We start from the raw sequence: 20821 nt of genomic DNA, 5'->3' as shown, positions 1-20821 counted from the left end.
ATGAGTAGTGATAGTTATTAGCGAATTAATGGGATGAGTGCTGACGGGGGGGGGGGGGGGGGGAAATTGCATCTGTCCTGAAGGTGAAAACACCTGCTGGCTGAAGCTGTTACATATTACTAAATTTTTCTCCTAGTGCATTCTGGGAGACCAGGTATTTGTTTTCTACTGGCTTTGGAACACTGAGCATGCAAACCTTTCACAGAGCTGCACCTAACAGCACTAAAGATGTCACCACCCATGATGAATTTCAGAATGTAAATCGTGGAGTAAAGTTTTTACAATGGACAAACACTGACTACATGTTTTTATAAAGTAATATTGTAAAACGTAAGCAATTTTATTAATTACAATTAGTTTCTTATTAGAATGTGTTTTTATGCACCTTTAGTGTAAACAGGCCCTTACTGTTAGCTTTTGTTAGCTTTCAAACTAGATTAAAGGCCCTCTTTTCATTCTTTTTTAAGAATATCTCTTTTGGAACACAGGATATCAATGTGACAAACAACAAAACACAAACAAATGTGAACAATTGTTTAATGTCTTTTGTCAAGAAAATATGCATCTCATGACATGATAGATCCCTTTTAAATGCTCCTATATTCTGTATCTCATTTGATAAAACTGTGTGCAGTATCCATTTTCATCTGTTTCTGGATGTAATAGACTGGGCTACATCCCTTTCACATGTATGAGCCAGGATGTACTAAAACATGCCATTGAATGGATTCTGTAGCAGATCACAGGCAGGAAGAGGGTTACTGAGAACCGTTTTCACGCTGCCGCTTGGAAGAGCGTGTATCAAAGTCTTTCCTTGTTGCCGGCTCATTTTACAGAGTGTGAGCTGTTCTTGGTTTTAGCTCAACAAATTACACATACAACTGCACAAACATAGCTGTGCTGACACATTTCACAGTCTTCTCTGTGCTGTTTTCCGGCTCCAGAAATAACCTGGATGTTTTGAGCTTTGACCATCACTTCCAGCAATTTTGAATGCCATTTTGCCAGTGTTTTGTGCATTTTAGAGAATATTTTTCAATGATAACTCTTAATTTTGTCTGCAGATTTAAACTGTGGCGAACATTAAATGATGAAATTGAACATTGAGACATAGTAAGCTAGCAGTTGTGGCAAGAAAATATGCTACCAATATATTCAGTGGTGCTGTACAAAGTAAGAAAAAACATGGGGTGCATAATACAGACAGTTATTACAAGACACAAAATCTGGACATTGGTACAAAATACAGCAAGGCTTGGTGTACAGAGGCGCCAGAGTAGAATAAAAACGTTTAAAAACCGTCGAAAAAGAGGGGGATGTTCAGGTGGACTTACCTCCCTCAAAAATATAAAACTCAATTGAGTCACAATATATCAATACAAAAATATTTTATTGAACTCCACTTAGTGCAACGCGTTTCGCAGGTGTGGTCCTGCTTCATCAGGCAAACAGGAGTATAACTATAAAACAAACAGAAATATATACAAACATAATGACCCATAGAAATAGCTTAAAATAAAGGCGCAGTTTAAAAACATAAGAAGACATGATAAAATTGTAACATTTTTGGTCGCAGTGTAGTAAAAACTCGCTCTGTCTAAAAATTGCATCTAATTGATCATAAAATATGCAAAAGAATCCAAAGTGTACACAAAAGTTAATAAATATCCATAGTTGTCAATTGATATGCTAAAGTTCATCAGCTTACAGATTAAAGGATAGTCAGTTTAGTAAGTATAACATATAGTACTATTTTATGGCCCTAGAGCTTACTATTTAAGCTATTTCTATGGGTCATTATGTTTGTATATATTTCTGTTTGTTTTATAGTTATACTCCTGTTTGCCTGATGAAGCAGGACCACACCTGCGAAACGCGTTGCACTAAGTGGAGTTCAATAAAATATTTTTGTATTGATATATTGTGACTCAATTGAGTTTTATATTTTTGAGGGAGGTAAGTCCACCTGAACATCCCCCTCTTTTAGACGGTTTTTAAACGTTTTTATTCTACTCTGGCGCCTCTGTACACCAAGCCTTGCTGAAATCTTGAGTCCACCCTCGGTGGAGGGGTGCTACCCCGTTTCCTATCTACAGAGAGCGACATCTTAAAAACCTGAGTGGGGTCAGGTTCTAATACTCCCCACCTGCACTTGAAGTGGTTGCCTATGGGTAACCCATGTTTGTGAGTATATCTAAATATTTTGCTTTTAACCACAACCAACTTAACAATACTACACCATATCGGGCTCTCGATTTCTCTTTGTTCTTCCAAGCACAAAATACAGCATTGGTAGACATAGTAATTAGTGACAAATGTAACACGATGAATAAAATGTATAACAAATTCCAAGACACAAGGGTGAGAGAGCCCTGCCCTTGCGAGCTTACAATCTAAAGAAATAGGGGGAACAAGAGGTGGGGCAGTATACAATATGCATGCCTAGAAGTAGTATGTTTTTAGGGTATCTGGTAAGGGGCATAACCTAGCCAGAGGTTAAAGCGTTATCGTCACCATAAAAATCAAATTTCAACAGCAACTGGTCTGAGTGTATTAAGTGATAAAGATGCTAATGCTGCATTCAAAACTTTCAAAACTTTTTCTGCTGTTATGGTTTGGAGTTATCACATACTTAAGGAGCACTGGCCCTTTAGTAGTCGGTGCCAAAGAATTGCATGCGGGGGGTTCTTTTTATCTATAATCTATTCCTCATCTTCCCTTTATTTCCCTGCCAGCTGCTTATCTGAAACCTAATCCCCTACTCACTTGTGTTTACAAGCAGGGCTGAGGCGACTCAGCCATTGGAGGAGACAAGAAAAAAAGTAAAGGGCAGAAATGACATCACGAGTTAGCCTTAACTGTGGGCAAAAGACATGGCCCCCACCAGGAACAGAATTCTTGTCATTTACTATATAACATTCACTGAAATCAAAATATGGACAGTATAATACATGTGTTATGTAAGTAGATCAAGTATTTATCTACTTATATGTGTTTTCCCTGGCATATTATGGCTGATTCTACTGCTTTAAAGGTGAATGGCCTAAGTTAGAGTAAATGCTTGTCAGAAAAAGTGAGTTTAGAGGGAGTGCTTAAAAATTTCAAGGTTGGAAAATGGCGTGTTTTGGAAAGGGATTCCAGAGAAGGGGTGAGGCATGGGAGAAATCTTGTATACGTGTATGCGAGTATTTATGTATTTTAGTACATTATAAGATATTCTCTCCTCCTTACATCTTCTCTTAGTATAAGTTCCTTGTTCTGTGTATGTGAAATACAGCACTGTTACAGTATCTGGTCAGCAGCCTCTCCCTGCAGCACAGATGCCGAGGCTGTAATCATCACACAGGTATGTCTGTACCCTCTGTTTCAAGTTACATAACCAAACTTTATGGGTTTTTTTTTTTTTGCTTCAGAATGTATTACCACCATTAAGTAGATTACATTCTGGCATAACATACAATTATATACTTGCCTCTGAGCGGCTCCTTATTGTCCATATAGTTATTCAACCTGTCTTTGACCCTAAGCAATGTCATCTGTGTAAAAATATTAATTTCCCGTGACCAAAGTCGTGAAGCTACCACATTGCATTATATTGTAATATCTAGTTCAATAAATGCAGTACTACTATATTTAGACTGTACTGTTTTTTTTATCTTTGTGCCCCTCAGGCTGGGTTCACACTATGCTGGAATGGTAGTTTGCCCATGTGCCTCTCTCAGGCTGGGTTCACACTATGCTGGAATGGTAGTGTGCCCATGTGCCTCTCAGGCTGGGTTCACACTATGCTGGAATGGTAGTGTGCCCATGTGCCTCTCTCAGGCTGGGTTCACACTATGCTGGAATGGTAGTGTCCATATGCCTCTCTCAGGCTGGGTTCATACTATGCTGGAATGGTAGTGTATCCATGTGCCTCTCTCAGGCTGGGTTCACACTATACTGAAATGATAGTGTGCCCATGTGCCTCTCAGGCTGGGTTCACACAATTCTGGAATGGTAGTGTGCCCATGTGCCTCTCAGGCTGGGTTCACACTTTGCTGGAATGGTAGTGTGCCCATGTGCCTCTCTCAGACTGGGTTCATACTATGCTGGAATGGTAGTGTGCCCATGTGCCTCTCTCAGGCTGGGTTCACACTATTCTGGAAAGGTAGTGTGCCCATGTGCCTCTCTCAGGCTGGGTTCACACTTTGCTGGAATGGTAATGTGCCCATGTGCTTCTCTCAGGCTGGGTTCATACTATGCTGGAATGGTAGTGTGCCCATGTGCCTCTCTCAGGCTGGGTTCACACTTTGCTGGAATGGTAGTGTGCCTCTCTCAGGCTGGGTTCACACTATGCAGGAATGGTAGTGTGCCCATGTGCCTCTCTCAGGCTGGGTTCACACTTTGCTGGAATGGTAGTGTGCCCCATGTGCCTCTCTCAGGCTGGGTTCACACTATGCTGGAATGGTAGTGTGCCCGTGTGCCTCTCTCAGGCTGGGTTCACACTATGCTGGAATGGTAGTGTGCCCATGTGCCTCTCTCAGGCTGGGTTCACACTATGCTGGAATGGTAGTGTATCCATATAGCTCAGATGCTCTGGAGACCATTGCAATGTCTACTGCCAATCCAGAGCAGAGGTGTGCTATTTATCAAATGAATGGGAACACAATCCTGACTCCAGAGAAATGCATGCAGGTCATATTCTGTAGCAATCTGCAAGGGACTCAAATGGAACAGATCAACGTGAAGTGGCCAATAGAAAGTCATTGCAATCCTCAACCTGTTCAATTTAAATCCACTGCCTGGTCCATCTGGAACTGCAGGGCAGAATATATACTGTGAACCTCAAGCTTTATCTCCTGCGTTCAGAGATTTAAAAAAAAACAAACAAAAAAAACATTTTCAGCAGACACGGGAGCGCAGTGCTGAAATGTAGCACCTCACAGCCAAGTGACTAATAAGGCTACACAAGAAACTGAAGGAAAAAAAAAAAAAACTTGAACACCCCTTAGGTTGTACTAAAAAAGTTTACCCTTCATGGCAAAGTCTATGAAAATGTGGAATATCTTTCCATAATAATTCTAGCAGTTAAAGCGACCTGAATTCAGAACTTTCTCTCTGCTCTAAAAGATAAGCAACAGCATAATAACATTTTTAAGAAAAACATTTTTTTGTTACAGCTGATACAAATACTGCAAAAAATCTGTAGTAAGTCTACTTCCTGCTTTGGTGGAAGCAGACATAGGGTTAACATCCTGTGTTTACAAATTAGTAGTTCTGCCATGGCCGAGAAGATCCCTAGCTGACATAGCCAAAGAGATCAAATTACAGTGGTGATTAGTCACAGATGAGGTGGGATAAGACAGGCTAAAACTCTCTAAATACATACAGGGTGCATTTCTCTGTTTTCCTACTGTCCTGTGCAAGAGTTCAGGTTCACATTAGCGGGGGAAAACTTTAAAAGGAGATTGATTTATATTCCTCTAAAAACAAAATACATTCCCAAAAATAGTAAGGAAAAAATGTTCCCTTCCCTCTTTGAAGCCGATTTGCCCTTAGTTTTTTTTTTTATGTTTTTGTCTTCCTGTTACGGTGCAGGATTGTGAGGACTGTGTTTTTTGTTTCGTTTTTTGGGGGGAGGGAGGTGGGGGTTGAGGTTAAATTCAATGGATTAATGTGTTTTTTTTTATCAAATTAGCTATGGTACTATAGAAGTAGCTTCACTTGGCAGAGGAAAGGTAACACTTTTGCACTCTGCTTATGTGCTCATGGATGATGCATTTAGAACTGTGCCCAGAAAGTGTCTTCAAAATCCAATCTCACCATCACAACATTGCAGTATATTACATGTGTTGACAGTGAATGTCATATGATTATAATTGCTGTGTTCCCATAATAAACATACACCGTAATTCATCATCATAAATGTTGTTGTCAGTGAAAGATGAACTCTGAATAATTATTATTGGCTGCTGCATGTTTCACATAGTGCTTTGCTTTGATAACTAAGGACTGTAAAAGGAATTCTATACTGGGAAATGCACATAAAATACAGGTGCTACATTACAGCAGGTACTGTAAGGTATTATGAGCCACTTAGGGCTGAATTGAATTTGTCAATACAGTGACATAGCTCAGCTGCCTCATGCTTATGCATCATCTGGACAAGTGTATAGTCATGGGGCTGCTGGCATTACATCAGCTGAATGGAAGATGCTGAGCAATGTATCTCTTCAGGATGTGAGTGAGATTATGATTCTGGCTTGTAGCTTGGAATTAACTACTCACAATAGTCAGAAGGGGCATTTGATCCAGTTCCAAGCTTTATACAGTTGGCTTGAAAGTTACATGCTAGATATGTCATCTGAAGCCATTATGGCCGTATGATTGCCACTCATTGTACCAGCAGAAGTTCTGTAACAGTATTCTGAACACTGATGTGGCAGGCACTCCCCTGCTGTCATGCTGGGTCACACCACTCCATTCTGAGTTTAATGGGAATGGGTGAGTTGTGGCATTTTTCCTAAAAGTATGCTAAGTTGGAATGTGGTTGGTTGCTATGGGCAGCTGTACATTGGCAGTTTGCAAACAGAGGGTCAGATTTATCAAAGCATTACCAACTGTTTTCCTGCTTCAACAGTTCTAACCAGCAGGGGGAACTGTTCTGTCTGATAATAAAATTCTTAAATCCTACTTAATAGCGTCAATTTAGCTATAATACATGTATATTCTGTTTTTATTTACATTACATCTTGTCAGTTAACCTAAAATAATCTACCGTAAATAATATAGTTATGCTATTATAACTTCTCTTTTCTGTATCAATACAGCAGATGTATTGCAACAGCAATTTTGCTCACACACTGCACTGTCTGTGGGGCCGATTTATCAATGAATTACTGACCGTTTTTTCTTCTTAATCTGTTCTAACCAGCAGGGAGAACAGTTCTGCATGATAATTAGAACCCTCTTAAATCCTAGGTAATAGTGGCAGTTTAGCGTGGATTTCTAGAGCTGCACTACACTTAAGAAAAGTGCAAATCCATTCCTAAACTGGCGCAGATTAAGAAGTACTTGATAGCAGTTGTACATATGTAGAACTGCAGACTAGACATGATTGCAAAGTGCAGGCTAGACATGATTTGTGTAGTTCCCTCCCCCCTGCTGAATTTCTCATCCGAGCCTGCTGCTATCAATACAGCAAGTGTGTTGGTTACCTCAGCAACAGCAATTCCCCTCACACACTGCACTGTCATAGAGATTCCTCCTAGCTCCTCCTATCTTACAATAGTTTTAGAAGGAATCTGCACTATTTAGTTATTTCTTAGGCTGTCTGAGACAGTTCTGCACGGATTTCTAAAAACCTACCAATATTTTCTCACACTCTTGATAAATGTCCCCCTGTGAAACCTTCTTAACTCCTATTTAAGAACAGTTTAGGAAGGAAAGTGCACTATTTAGTTATTTCTTAAGATGTCTGAGACAGTTCTGCATGGATTTCTAAAAACCTACCAATATTTTCTCACACTCTTGATAAATGTCCCCCAATGAGTCTTTACTGCCTTGGTTTCTATCAAGGAATGGATACATATTATTAGACACATGTATTTGACAGTAGATTTTCATCACACATGACACAAGGTGAGCTCTTTATGAGTGACAGTGCCATAGACATTACTGAATGCAGGTTGTCCAGTGACTTTTTAAGAGGATGAAAAACACTGTGCTGAGGCTACTTACTGCTTACCTACCTAGAAGATAAGTCAGACAGACAGTGAATTTACAGACTTACCTGTTTCCCCATAGAGAGGAGGAAGGAGTGTACCAGAGCAGTGGTGTAAGTACAAGTGGAGCAGGTCTGTAAGCTGTTGAGGGTGGGAAGGGGGCCAGGACTCTTTATTTGTACATCAGCTACCTGAGAAGGGCCATTAAAGGGCAATGTCAAACAAACTGTTAACCCTTAACCTCCATCCACAGGTATCTGCCACCACGTAGGTGCAAGCTGCACACCATATCAGCATTGTATCTCCAAATCTATCCCTTTTTAAGCACTAACTAGATTTACAGCCATCATTCTTTCATGCATCTTCTGGTCGTGTGAGCAAATGATATAAGACTACACTTTTAGCTGCAGAAGCATCGTTCCACCCAAAGGTAACTTTTTAGTACTCTTATCACTATATTTCCTTTGGATGGTATTTTTGAAGATGGGTAAGATACAATGAAAAAAATATTCTTTTGACATCATCCTAATGCCGACTTGTTAGTTGTGTTGAATGCATGACAAAATGAATGAGACTTTTTCAAAGCATTAAATGGACCATATCAAAACGGTATCAAATAAATATTTATTGTATACAGATTGTATTCTTTGCAGTAACTGCTTAATTATACATTAAAAGAATTCTGGTTATATAATGGATAGCACTTGAAATTCCATAAAGACCACATTACATCAGTATTTGTGTATGATTAAAATGGGATTATTAAGCCATTAAATTCAGCTTTCATGAGATCACTTGTTCATTGCTTTTAAATGACTATAAAACTCTTTACTGAGGTTTGTTTTATATAAAATCTTTAATAAAACTTGAATACGCTTTTCATACAGGAAGTGAATGCAGAATGTGTGGGGGGTTTTTATGACTCAGTGTTATTCCTTGTATGGATATGTGATAGGTTTTATGCTTGTTTGTTGGGTTATCTTTGTCAGGAATTGAAGAGCACCTACTTTATGTTGTGCCTACAAGCTGTCACCCAATTCATATACAGTCAATAGTCTGGGTATAATGCCTACAGTACACCAGCACACTAGAAGATTGGTCCCAAATTTGGGAAAATGTCCCTAAATCCACCACAAACTGAGACTATATGACCCCCGCCGTCATTGCTAAATTCCCAGCTGTGCACATGGGAAAATGTTTTAGGGGAAGAACAGAAGATGGTTCCTTTGCTTAAACCTACCGGTTATATAATACCAGTATATTACCACATCTGTGGTCTAATATATTTAACCTTATATCAGCGACACTAGGTGTACACCCATGCACTGGTCAACCTGGAAATACCAGTGCTTTCTTACTCTGAAGACAAACTAGCCAGACATGTTAACAACCACCACTTGAATTCATATAGCTTCACAATGGCTGAAACTAACTTTCCTTGATTGTCATCGTCATTAAAATGAACATGCATTAATGATAGTCCTATGAGTGTATCACTTGACAAATACATCTCCTTCTCTAAGCTATGGGTTCCATGGTTGTAATCCTGCTATGGCTCACACCTTACAAGGGCCCTCCATTCTAACCTTGCCCAACATTCCAGATCTCGTATGGTAGACTACTACCACCCTTGGAAGTTAGACAGGACTTTGCTTTCTAGGTGTCGAAGAGGGGGGATCAGTCTATGGATAGATCTCATTAGCTTCAGCAAAGCAGGGCAGGGTGGTGTTGTGTAACCAGGATAAGGTGTTAGAATGCTGGAAGCCAAGAGGAAACAGTCCAATAAATATAACCACAGATCTACCCAGGTATTTCATGGGGTAATTACTTGCAAATCCAGACGCTCTCGTGTTGGTTTTTATCTCTTGAGTTGTATAATGCTGATTGCAAAAATAAAGGGAGGAGGGGGGGGGGATGGGGCTCTTTGTCCACATAACATTGTGTAATCACTTAACTACTTAAGTAGTTTTATGATTTTGGCCCAGTTGCAATACAGTATATCCTACAAGCTTAATGTAGGAAAACTGGTATTCCTCTAGATTGTAAGCCTTTGGGCAGGGTCCTCCTCCGTTTGTGTCCTACCTGATCATGCACCTCCATTACTGTGAACCCATGCTATGCATCTGAGTAAACCTAACTTACCTAATCTCCATGCTCCATCCAGTGACTGACTAAGCATTACCTGGTACTCATACTGTGCTGCATGATCTGGTTTTCTTGTATTCCTGTATTGTCATATTGCTGTATGTCAACCCTAAATATTGTCTGTAACCTAAATTAATGTTCAGCGCTGCGTAATATGTTGGCGCTTTATAAATACAATAAATAAATAAATAAATTTCTCCTCTAACTCCTTATGCTCTTTATTGGTCCCCTTGTCTTCCATACAGAGGCACATGCAGTGTTTTTTCAGGTTGGACCAGAATAACTGGATATGGAGAGGTAGCAGTCAATAAGCTGTTTAACCACTTGCCGACCGCCCACAGCCCATGGGCGGCGGCAAAGTGGACGCCTAAAGGACCGCAATACGCCTTCAGGCGGCGCGTCCTTTAGGCATGCCGGGGGAGCGATCGCGTCATTGATGACGCGCGCTTCCCCCGGCAACTGGCTCCGCCCACCCGCCGTAACATCCCGCCGGCCATACGGAAGCGCCGGCGGGATGTTACCCCGCGATCGCCGCTACAAAGTGTATAATACACTTTGTAATGTATACAAAGTGTATTATACAGGCTGCCTCCTGCCCTGGTGGTCCCAGTGTCCGAGGGACCACCAGGGCAGGCTGCAGCCACCCTAGTCTGCACCCAAACACACTGATCTGCCCCCCCCGCCCACTGATCGCCCACAGCACCCCTCAGACCCCCCCCTGCCCACCCCCCAGACCCCTGTTTGCACCCAATCACCCCCCTAATAACCCATCAATCACTCCCTGTCACTATCTGTCAACGCTATTTTTTTTTTATCCCCCCCCCTGCCCCCTCCTGATCACCCCCCACCCCTCAGATTCTCCCCAGACCCCCCCCCCCCAGACCCCCCCCCCCGTGTACTGTATGCATCTATCTTCCCTGATAACCTGTCAATCACCCGTCAATCACCTGTCAATCACCTGTCAATCACCCATCAATCACCCCCTGTCACTGCCACCCATCAATCAGCCCCTAACCTGCCCCTTGCGGGCAATCTGATCACCCCCCCACACCAATAGATCGCCCGCAGATCCGACATCAGATCACCTCCCAAATCCATTGTTTACATCTATTCTCTCCTCTAAACACCCACTAATTACCCATCAATCACCCATCAATCACCCCCTATCACCACCTGTCACTTTTACCTATCAGATCAGACCCTAATCTGCCCCTTGCGGGCACCCAATCACCCGCCCACACGCTCAGATTGCCCTCTGACCCCCCTTATCAATTCACCAGTGCATTAATTACATCTGTTCTTCCCTGTAATAACCCACTGATCACCTGTCAATCACCTATCACCCATCAATCACCCCCTGTCACTGCCACCCAACAATCAGCCCCTAACCTGCCCCTTGCGGGCAAACTGATCACCCACCCACACCAATAGATCGCCCGCAGATCCGACATCAGATCACCACCCAAGCGCAGTGTTTCCATCTATTCTCTCCTCTAAACACCCACTAATTACCCATCAATCACCCCCTATCACCACCTGTCACTGTTACCCATCAGATCAGACCCTAATCTGCCCCTTGCGGGCACCCAATCACCCGCCTACACTCTCAGATTGCCCTCAGACCCCCCCTTATCAATTCGCCAGGGCATTATTTACATCTGTCCTTCCCTGTAATAACCCACTGATCACCTGTCAATCACCTATCAATCACCCATCAATCACCCCCTGTCACTGCCACCCATCAATCACCCGCTGTCACTGCCACCCATCAATCAGCCCCTAACCTGCCCCTTGCGGGCAATCTGATCACCCACCCACACCAATAGATCGCCCGCAGATCCGACGTCCGATCACCTCCCAAGTGCAGTGTTCACATCTGTTCTCTACCCTAAACACCCACTAATTACCCATCAATCACCCCCTGTCACTGCTACTATCAGATTAGACCCCTATCTGCCCCTAGGGCACTCAATCACCCGCCCCCACACCCTCAGAATGCCCTCAGACCCCAGCCCTGATCACCTCGCCAGTGCATTGCTTGCATCTATTCCCCCCTCTAATCACACCTTGAGACACCCATCAATCACCTCCTGTCACCCCCTAGCACACCTACCCATCAGATCAGGCCCTAATTTGCCCCGTGTGGGCTCCTGATCGCTCGGCCAAACCCTCCGATCCCCCTCAGACCCCCTTCCGATCACCTCCCCAGTGCATTGATTGCATCTATTTTCCCCTCTAACCACCCCCTGAGACACCCATCAATCACCTCCTGTCACCCTCCTAGCACTCCTATCCATCAGATCAGGCCCAATACAACCTGTCATCTAAAAGGCCACCCTGCTTATGACCGGTTCCACAAAATTCGCCCCCTCATAGACCACCTGTCATCAAAATTTGCAGATGCTTATACCCCTGAACAGTCATTTTGAGACATTTGGTTTCCAGACTACTCACGGTTTTGGGCCCGTAAAATGCCAGGGCGGTATAGGAACCCCACAAGTGACCCCATTTTAGAAAAAAAGACACCCCAAGGTATTCTGTTAGGTGTATGACGAGTTCATAGAAGATTTTATTTTTTGTCAAAAGTTAGCGGAAATTGATTTTTATTGGTTTTTTTTCACAAAGTGTCATTTTTCACTAACTTGTGACAAAAAATAAAATCTTCTATGAACTCGCCATACACCTAACGGAATACCTTGGGGTGTCTTCTTTCTAAAATGGGGTCACTTGTGGGGTTCCTATACTGCCCTGGCATTTTAGGGGCCCTAAACCGCGAGGAGTAGTCTAGAAAACAAATGCCTCAAAATGACCCGTGAATAGGACGTTGGGCCCCTTAGCGCACCTAGGCTGCAAAAAAGTGTCACACATGTGGTACCGCCGTACTCAGGAAAAGTAATATAATGTGTTTTGGGGTGTATTTTTACACATACCCATGCTGGGTGGGAGAAATTTCTATGTAAATGGTCAATTGTGTGTAAAACAAATCAAACAATTGTCATTTACAGAGATATTTCTCCCACTTAGCATGGGTATGTGTAAAAATACACCCCAAAACACATTATTCTACTTCTCCTGAGTACGGCGGTACCACATGTGTGGCACTTTTTTACACCCTAAGTACGCTAAGGGGCCCAAAGTCCAATGAGTACCTTTAGGATTTCACAGGTCATTTTGCGACATTTGGTTTCAAGACTACTCCTCACGGTTTAGGGCCCCTAAAATGCCAGGGCAGTATAGTAACCCCACAAATGACCCCATTCTAGAAAGAAGACACCCAAAGGTATTCCGTTAGGAGTATGGTGAGTTCATAGAAGATTTTATTTTTTGTCAAAAGTTAGCGGAAAATTGATTTTTATTGTTTTTTTCACAAAGTGTCATTTTCCACTAACTTGTGACAAAAAATAAAATCTTCTATGAACTCACCATACTCCTAACGGAATACCTTGGGGTGTCTTCTTTCTAAAATGGGGTCATTTGTGGGGTTCCTATACTGAACTGGCATTTTAGGGGCCCTAAACCGTGAGGAGTAGTCTGGAAATCAAATTTCGCAAAATGACCTGTGAAATCCTAAAGTTACTCATTGGACTTTGGGCCCTTTAGCGCAGTTAGGGTGCAAAAAAGTGCCACACATGTGGTATTGCCATACTCGGGAGAAGCAGTACAATGTGTTTTGGGGTGTATTTTTACACATACCCATGCTGGGTGGGAGAAATACCTCTATAAATGACAATCTTTTGATTTTTTTACACACAATTGTCCATTTACAGAGTTATTTCTCCCACCCAGCATGGGTATGTGTAAAAATACACCCCAAAACACATTGTACTACTTCTCCCGAGTACGGCGATACCACATGTGTGGCACTTTTTTGCACCCTAACTGCGCTAAAGGGCCCAAAGTCCAATGAGTACCTTTAGGATTTCACAGGTCATTTTGCGGAATTTGATTTCCAGACTACTCCTCACGGTTTAGGGCCCCTAAAATGCCAGGGCAGTATAGGAACCCCACAAATGACCCCATTTTAGAAAGAAGACACCTCAAGGTATTCCGTTAGGAGTATGGTGAGTTCATAGAAGATTTTATTTTTTGTCACAAGTTAGTGGAAAATGACACTTTGTGAAAAAAACAATAAAAATCAATTTTCCGCTAACTTTTGACAAAAAATAAAATCTTCTATGAACTCACCATACTCCTAACGGAATACCTTGGGGTGTCTTCTTTCTAAAATGGGGTCATTTGTGGGGTTCCTATACTGCCCTGGCATTTTAGGGGCCCTAAACCGTGAGGAGTAGTCTGGAAATCAAATTCCGCAAAATGACTTGTGAAATCCTAAAGGTACTCATTGGACTTTGGGCCCTTTAGCGCAGTTAGGGTGCAAAAAAGTGCCACACATGTGGTATCGCCGTACTCGGGAGAAGTAGTACAATGTGTTTTGGGGTGTATTTTTACACATACCCATGCTGGGTGGGAGTAAATGGACAATTGTGTGTAAAAAAAATGAAAAAATTGTCATTTACAGAGATATTTCTCCCACCCAGCATGGGTATGTGTAAAAATACACCCCAAAACACATTCTACTACTTCTCTTGAGTACGGCAATACCACATGTGTGGCACTTTTTTGCAGCCTAACTGCGCTAAGGGGCCCAAAGTCCAATGAGCACCTTTAGGCTTTACAGGGGTGCTTACAAATTAGCACCCCCCAAAATGCGAGGACAGTAAACACACCCCACAAATGACCCCATTTTGGAAAGTAGACACTTCAAGGTATTCAGAGAGGGGCATGGTGAGTCCGTGGCAGATTTCATTTTTTTTTGTCGCAAGTTAGAAGAAATGGATTCTTTTTTTTTCTTCTTTTTTTTTGTCACAAAGTGTCATTTTCCGCTTACTTGTGACAAAAAATAATATCTTCTATGAACTCACTATGCCTCTCAGTGAATACTTTGGGATGTCTTCTTTCCAAAATGGGGTCATTTGGGGGGTATTTATACTATCCTGGAATTCTAGCCCCTCATGAAACATGACAGGGGGTCAGAAAAGTCATAGATGCTTGAAAATGGCAAAATTCACTTTTTGCACCATAGTTTGTAAACGCTATAACTTTTACCCAAACCAATAAATATACACTGAATGGTTTTTTTTTAATCAAAAACATGTTTGTCCACATTTTTCGCGCTGCATGTATACAGAAATTTTACTTTATTTGAAAATTGTCAGCACAGAAAGTTAAAAAAATCATTTTTTTGCCAAAATTCATGTCTTTTTTGATGAATATAATAAAAAGTAAAAATCGCAGGAGCAATCAAATAGCACCAAAAGAAAGCTTTATTAGTGACAAGAAAAGGAGCCAAAATTCATTTAGGTGGTAGGTTGTATGAGCGAGCAATAAACCGTGAAAGCTGCAGTGGTCTGAATGGAAAAAAAGTGGCCGGTCCTTAAGGGGTAGAAAGACTGTGGTCCTCAAGTGGTTAAAAAATAAATTCCCAAAAAAAGATATCTTTTTGTGAGGTAGTCAGTTATGATTCTTACCTGATATGAATTTGATAATACCGGATATTCAATTTGAAATGGAACGAACAATAATCTCTGGAGGAATTTACTGAAGGACAAATGTAAAATGTAGAGCACTGAGCAGTGATGTTTTACTGTGGTCATTGCAGACATCCAATAAGGAGTACTTTATTATTATTTAGCATTTTTGTAGCGCCGACATCTTCCACAGCGCTGTACATTGTCCTGTCACTAACTGTACCTCAAAGGAGCTCACAATCTAATCCCTACCATAGTCATATGTCTATGTATGTAACGTGTAGGGCCAATTTTTAGGGGGTAGCCAATTAACTTATCTGTATGTTTTTGGGATGTGGGAGGAAATCTGAGTGCCCGGAAGAAACCCACGCAGACACGTGGAGAACATACAGGCTCCTTGCAGATAGTGCCCTAGCTGGGATTTGAACCGTAGGACCCGGCACTGCAAGGCGGTAGTGCTAACTACAACAGCACCGTGGTGCCCTTACGAGTACGGAAATATTAGAAAAGTGGAAACTCTGTAAAGATTAACTGACTAAAGTGAGCACTAGAAAACCTCATTGCCATACCACTTAAGTCCCCCTTTAGAAATTATGCCCCATAAGTGAGGAGCGATCCTTGGCTCATCATTCTTATATTGATGCACTGATTTAGTCATTTGCATTCCTGGTGTCATTCAGATGTTCATCTAGGGCAGATTCAGGGCATCTGCTAAAGGCTAGGAATAATAGTCTACAGGTGTATTTCATGCTTCCACGTTTGCTGAGATGCGTTGCACCTACCATGTAGTAATACTAGTTCTCCTCACTCGAGGTAGTAGTCCTTGACACACCTCAAGAGTTACCAGGGCCTGGAATTGTTTATGCAACCAGCACCAATGTGACTAGCCTGAAAGATGAAAGGTTGGGAAAAAAATAAGCAAATCTGGCAAACTCTGTATAGTGCTTTAAGCTAATACAAAAATGGCCTTGCAGTGAGCGGGATATGGAGGCTGCCATGTACAGTATGTTTTACTTTAAACAATCACAAGCACTTGGCTGTCCTGCTGTTCTTTGGGACTTCGAGTGTCTGAATCACACACCTGAAACAGAATAGTAAGAATAGTAATAATGTGAAAGATGCGAAATACTGTAACTATAGCACTTTTCATAATAACACTTTATCGTAATGTCCGAAATAACCACTAGTAGAACTTACCAGTACTCTATTTCGCAGTGCAAATGCTGATATTTTTCTGCAGGTAAACCTTACCTTATTGTCACACAGATCTCTACCCCCAAACCCCCCCCCCCCCCCAATGTTTAACCCTAAAACCACTCTCCACGGCTAACCTTAAAACCACTCTCCACGGCTAACCTTAAAAACCTCTCACAGATGATGCGTAACAGTACAAAAAATGTATGTTTCGCTGCATCAATAAATGTATGTCTGTTCAGGCACAGCATGCCTCGCATTGTTCCAACAGATTCTGTTGTGCCACACTGCTAACGTGCAGAAAAATGGCAGCTTTTATATCCCTTTCACTACAGGGTCGCTTTAAATTTGTGGAAATTGTGTTCTTTATCCTTTTTTAACAGGAATATTTTTTTTTTGTATCCTTAGTGGTCATAGAATGAGATGAAGTCGGAGCCACAAGATACCTGCTTGCTGAGGTGAGGTGAAGATATGAGACGTTTTACCAGAGAAACAGAAAGCATTATGGGACGTGACACGCACACACCACAACAAGTCTTTGGATCGAAACAGAACCAGATATTAGAAGAAGATGAGGGAGATGAAGATAGCACGGAGGGCGGTGAGCAGCGCCGCTACATCCCTATTCGCAGACACTCTCGTTTTTACACTTCCATGAGAGCACGAAAGCATCGTAAAGATAGACCGAGCACAGAAACCGAGACACAGAGTGCTGGTGAGTGAACACTTCGTGGCCTATCTGGGTGGATGTGATGTTGCTTTAGCAGGAATGTTTGGTCAGTGGATCCCAGTGGTAGGATCCAGAGATGCGTGAATGGATGGGAATTGGGCAGAGTTACACACATTTGTGGTTTCCAAAACCTTCTTTCAGCACATTTTTGTAAAGCTGTTTAAAGAGAAATTTTAACAGTGAGGGGCCAACTTGTATCAGATGTAACACAAAAATAACGCGTAAAACTGAAGGAAACCTGAAGCAAGGAGGATATGGAGGCTGCTATGTTTATTTTCTTTCAAACAATATCAGTGGCCTGGCAGTCCTGCTGATCTCTTTGGCTGCAGTAGTGACTGAATCACACACCGGAAAAAGGCATGCAGCCAATCTTGTCAGAGTTGTCATAGACATCTGATCTGCATGCCTGTTCAGGGTCTATGGCTAAAAGTGTTATATGCAGAGGATCATCAGGACAGCCAGGCAATTGGTATTGTTTAGAAGGAAATTAATGGCAGCCTCCATATTCCTTTCACGTCAGGTTCATTTAAAGAGGAGCTGTCAGCCATACTATGCCAGATAAAAATACGGCATATATAAGTAGATAAATACTAGCTCTACTTACATAACATGTGTATTGCACGGTCCAAGTGTTGTTTTCAGTGAACTTTATAAAATAAAAGGTAAATGGAGAGAATTCTGTTCGCTGGCAGGGGCCATCTTTACTCCCTCCAGCTGAAGCCAATGGTGAGGTAATTTCCTCCCTTACTTCCCCCTCCTCCCCACACCAATAGCGAGCGTTGATTGTAAATGCAGGGAGTCCCTAAGGAAATGGTATGAGGGATGGGGGTCCCCATGGATGTGATGCAGTGGTGGCAGCCACTGCCCTCATGAATCAGCAGAGATGCCTGTCGGGCTGGAGTGTGGGGAGGGGGCAGACACGGACAGTCATGGGAGGCAGCCAATTAGAGGAAAAGGAGTGAGAGTGACACAGGCTGCAGCCAATCAGACTGAACTAGCTGTGTCTATGTAGAAACTCCCCCTGCCCCAGCCTGCACTGCAACTTCTCTTTTGCGGCTGATTACTGGCTGCGTACTGAGGAGCTGGGGACATGAGGATTAATCTCTGCAATATAAAAGTAAGATTGATTTTAAAGTTATGCATTGCCTTTTTAGCATTCCTTTTATATGATCAATAGATAGAAATAGAGAATTGATTTTGTTTTTCATGCCTAACAGTTACTCTTTAAAGGCTGAAGGCTAGGTTACTCATTTATTTTTTTTACATGGATAATTTAGAATGGGGTTGCAGCATATTTTAATTATACATATTTTTTCTGCTATGAGTATATATTATAGCATTTCCCTTGAATTCTGTTCTGAGAAGCGGGTAAATCTCTCCAATGCAGAGTAAAATAGCAAAAAAAATAAAAAAAACTTAAAACATCAATGACATTTTTTTTTGTTTCGCTGTCACTGATTTCCTGTCCCCAAAACCACAGTGGTTTATAGTAGATCCCAGAGGTGTTATTTTGCACCTTGTCAATATGCCTTTCAAACCACCAGCAAGCAAGACAATACTCAAATTAATTGTTAGAATACTTTTTAACCTACTTTTTAATACTTTCAGTTAGGAAGTGCTAAAAAAATATTTTAAAAAGATGAAAAATGTTCTAGGAGAAAACTCAGGAGAAAAAGTTAATTGCATATGGGCCTTTGGAGCTGAACCATTTCACTTTTTATTCTAAGTTTTCTCCTAGGAGATAATCTTTCGTCTTCTAATTAAAATAACTTTTGCACACTGCAATTGAAAAAAGTGCCGAAAAGTAGGTCAAAGTGCATGGTCAAAATGATTCTGATTTTCTTGCTTGCTGGTGGCTTAAAAGGCATTTAATTGATAAGATGTGAAAATATTACCTAGGAGAAAACTTTGGAGAAAAAGTTAATTGTATCAGGCCCAAAGATCAGTAACAACCCCAAATTGTTCCAGCCCCTTTCATACGTATCCTTTTTTTCCTAAAACTTGGCTTTAACCATTAACCCCCCGCGGTACGAATTTCTCCGTCCCTTTTTTTCCCCCCTAAAAAACCAGGGACTGAGAAATCCGTACCTTCCGCGCTACCGCCGCTGTCCGCGCTCCCGCCACTCGTTCACGCCGCTGCCCGCTCGCCCAGAGATCAATGAACGGGAAAATCCATTCCCGTTCGTTGATCTAAGCCCCTGCAATGATCTGCTGCTTCTATTAGAAACAGCGCGATCATTGTGACTCTCCCAGCCTCGTACTGCTTCCTGTAAGCGTCCGGTCGCATGTAAACAAACACACTGTGGCCATCTTGTGGCCAAATAGTAAAACTACACCCTAAAGCATTTTACATATACAAATACATTAGTTTTACACAATAAATTAACTCATTACCTCCCACACTCCCCAATTTATTTATTTTTGTAATTAAAAAAAAATACAATAAAAAAAAAACATAAATAGTTACCTTAGGGACTGAACTTTGTAAATATTTATGTCAAGAGGGTATAACACTGTTACTTTATAAACTATGGGCTTGTAATTAGGGATGGATGCAAAACTGAAAAAAAAGCACCTTTATTACCAAATAAAATATTGTCGCCAAACATTGTGATAGGGACATAATTTAAATGGTTTTATAACCGGGACAAATGGGCAAATACATTTCATGGGTTTTAATTACAGTAGCATGCATTATTTAAAAACTATAATGGCCGAAAACTGAAAAATAATAATTTTTTCCCACATTTTTTCCTATTTTCCCATTAAAACACATTCAGAATAAAATAATTCTTGGCATAATGTCCCACGTAAGGAAAGCCTAATTGGTGGCAAAAAAAAAACAAGATATAGTTCATTTCATTGCGATAAGTAATAATAAAGTTATAGACGAATTAATGGAAGGAGCGCTGAAAGGTGAAAATAGCTCTGGTGTTCAACTGGTAAAACCCCTCAGTGGTGAAGTGGTTAATATTTCAACCAACAATATTTATATCATATACATGCTACATGCATATTCATTTGGTAACCCAAAGCCTACTGATATAAGGTGGTAAAAAAAAATTGGCTCAAAATTCCAAACTCAGATTTAAAGGGAACCTGAAGTGAGGAATACAGAGGTTGCCATCTTTTATTAACTTATAAACAATGCTAGTTGCCTGGCTTTCTTGCTGAGCTTTTGGTTTTAGTTGTTTTTCAGTCACACACCTACAATAAGCATGCAGCCAGTGAAGTCAGACCTAGGGATGAGTTTCCTTATTCTGAGGATCTCAGAGTTTCCGATCAAAAATTGGCATTCCGGGGAGGAAATCTGTTAAATACCGCATTACAGAGACTTGGAAGTTTTAATTACAGAGACTTGGAAGTTTTAAGCCAATCAGAAGACTTGGAAGCATTGGACCAATAAGAAATTGCGGTAGTTTACTGTGGAAATGGTATTACCACAGAAATTTTAAGCAAATCAGAAAGCTTGAAAGCATTGAACCAATTAGAGAATGCAGCAGTTTATCGCGATTGCTGAT

The 20821-nt window shown here is 41.4% G+C and overlaps 1 protein-coding gene across 3 annotated transcripts in view; it reads left to right on the top strand.

Annotated features, from left to right (window-relative positions):
- Positions 1-20821, top strand: part of NGEF (neuronal guanine nucleotide exchange factor) — a 269544-nt gene that overhangs the window by 51802 nt on the left and 196921 nt on the right. For all 3 annotated transcript variants that reach the window (XM_068280688.1, XM_068280689.1, XM_068280690.1), the window contains exon 2: positions 16979-17285. In XM_068280688.1, coding sequence (XP_068136789.1) covers positions 17042-17285 — 244 coding nt within the window. In that variant the 5' untranslated portion in view covers positions 16979-17041. The remainder of the gene's footprint in view (positions 1-16978; positions 17286-20821) is intronic.

The sequence above is a fragment of the Hyperolius riggenbachi genome, chromosome 4 (assembly GCF_040937935.1).
Source record: "Hyperolius riggenbachi isolate aHypRig1 chromosome 4, aHypRig1.pri, whole genome shotgun sequence".
Taxonomy (NCBI): Eukaryota; Metazoa; Chordata; class Amphibia; order Anura; family Hyperoliidae; genus Hyperolius; species Hyperolius riggenbachi.
This window is presented reverse-complemented; position numbering and strand designations above follow the sequence as displayed.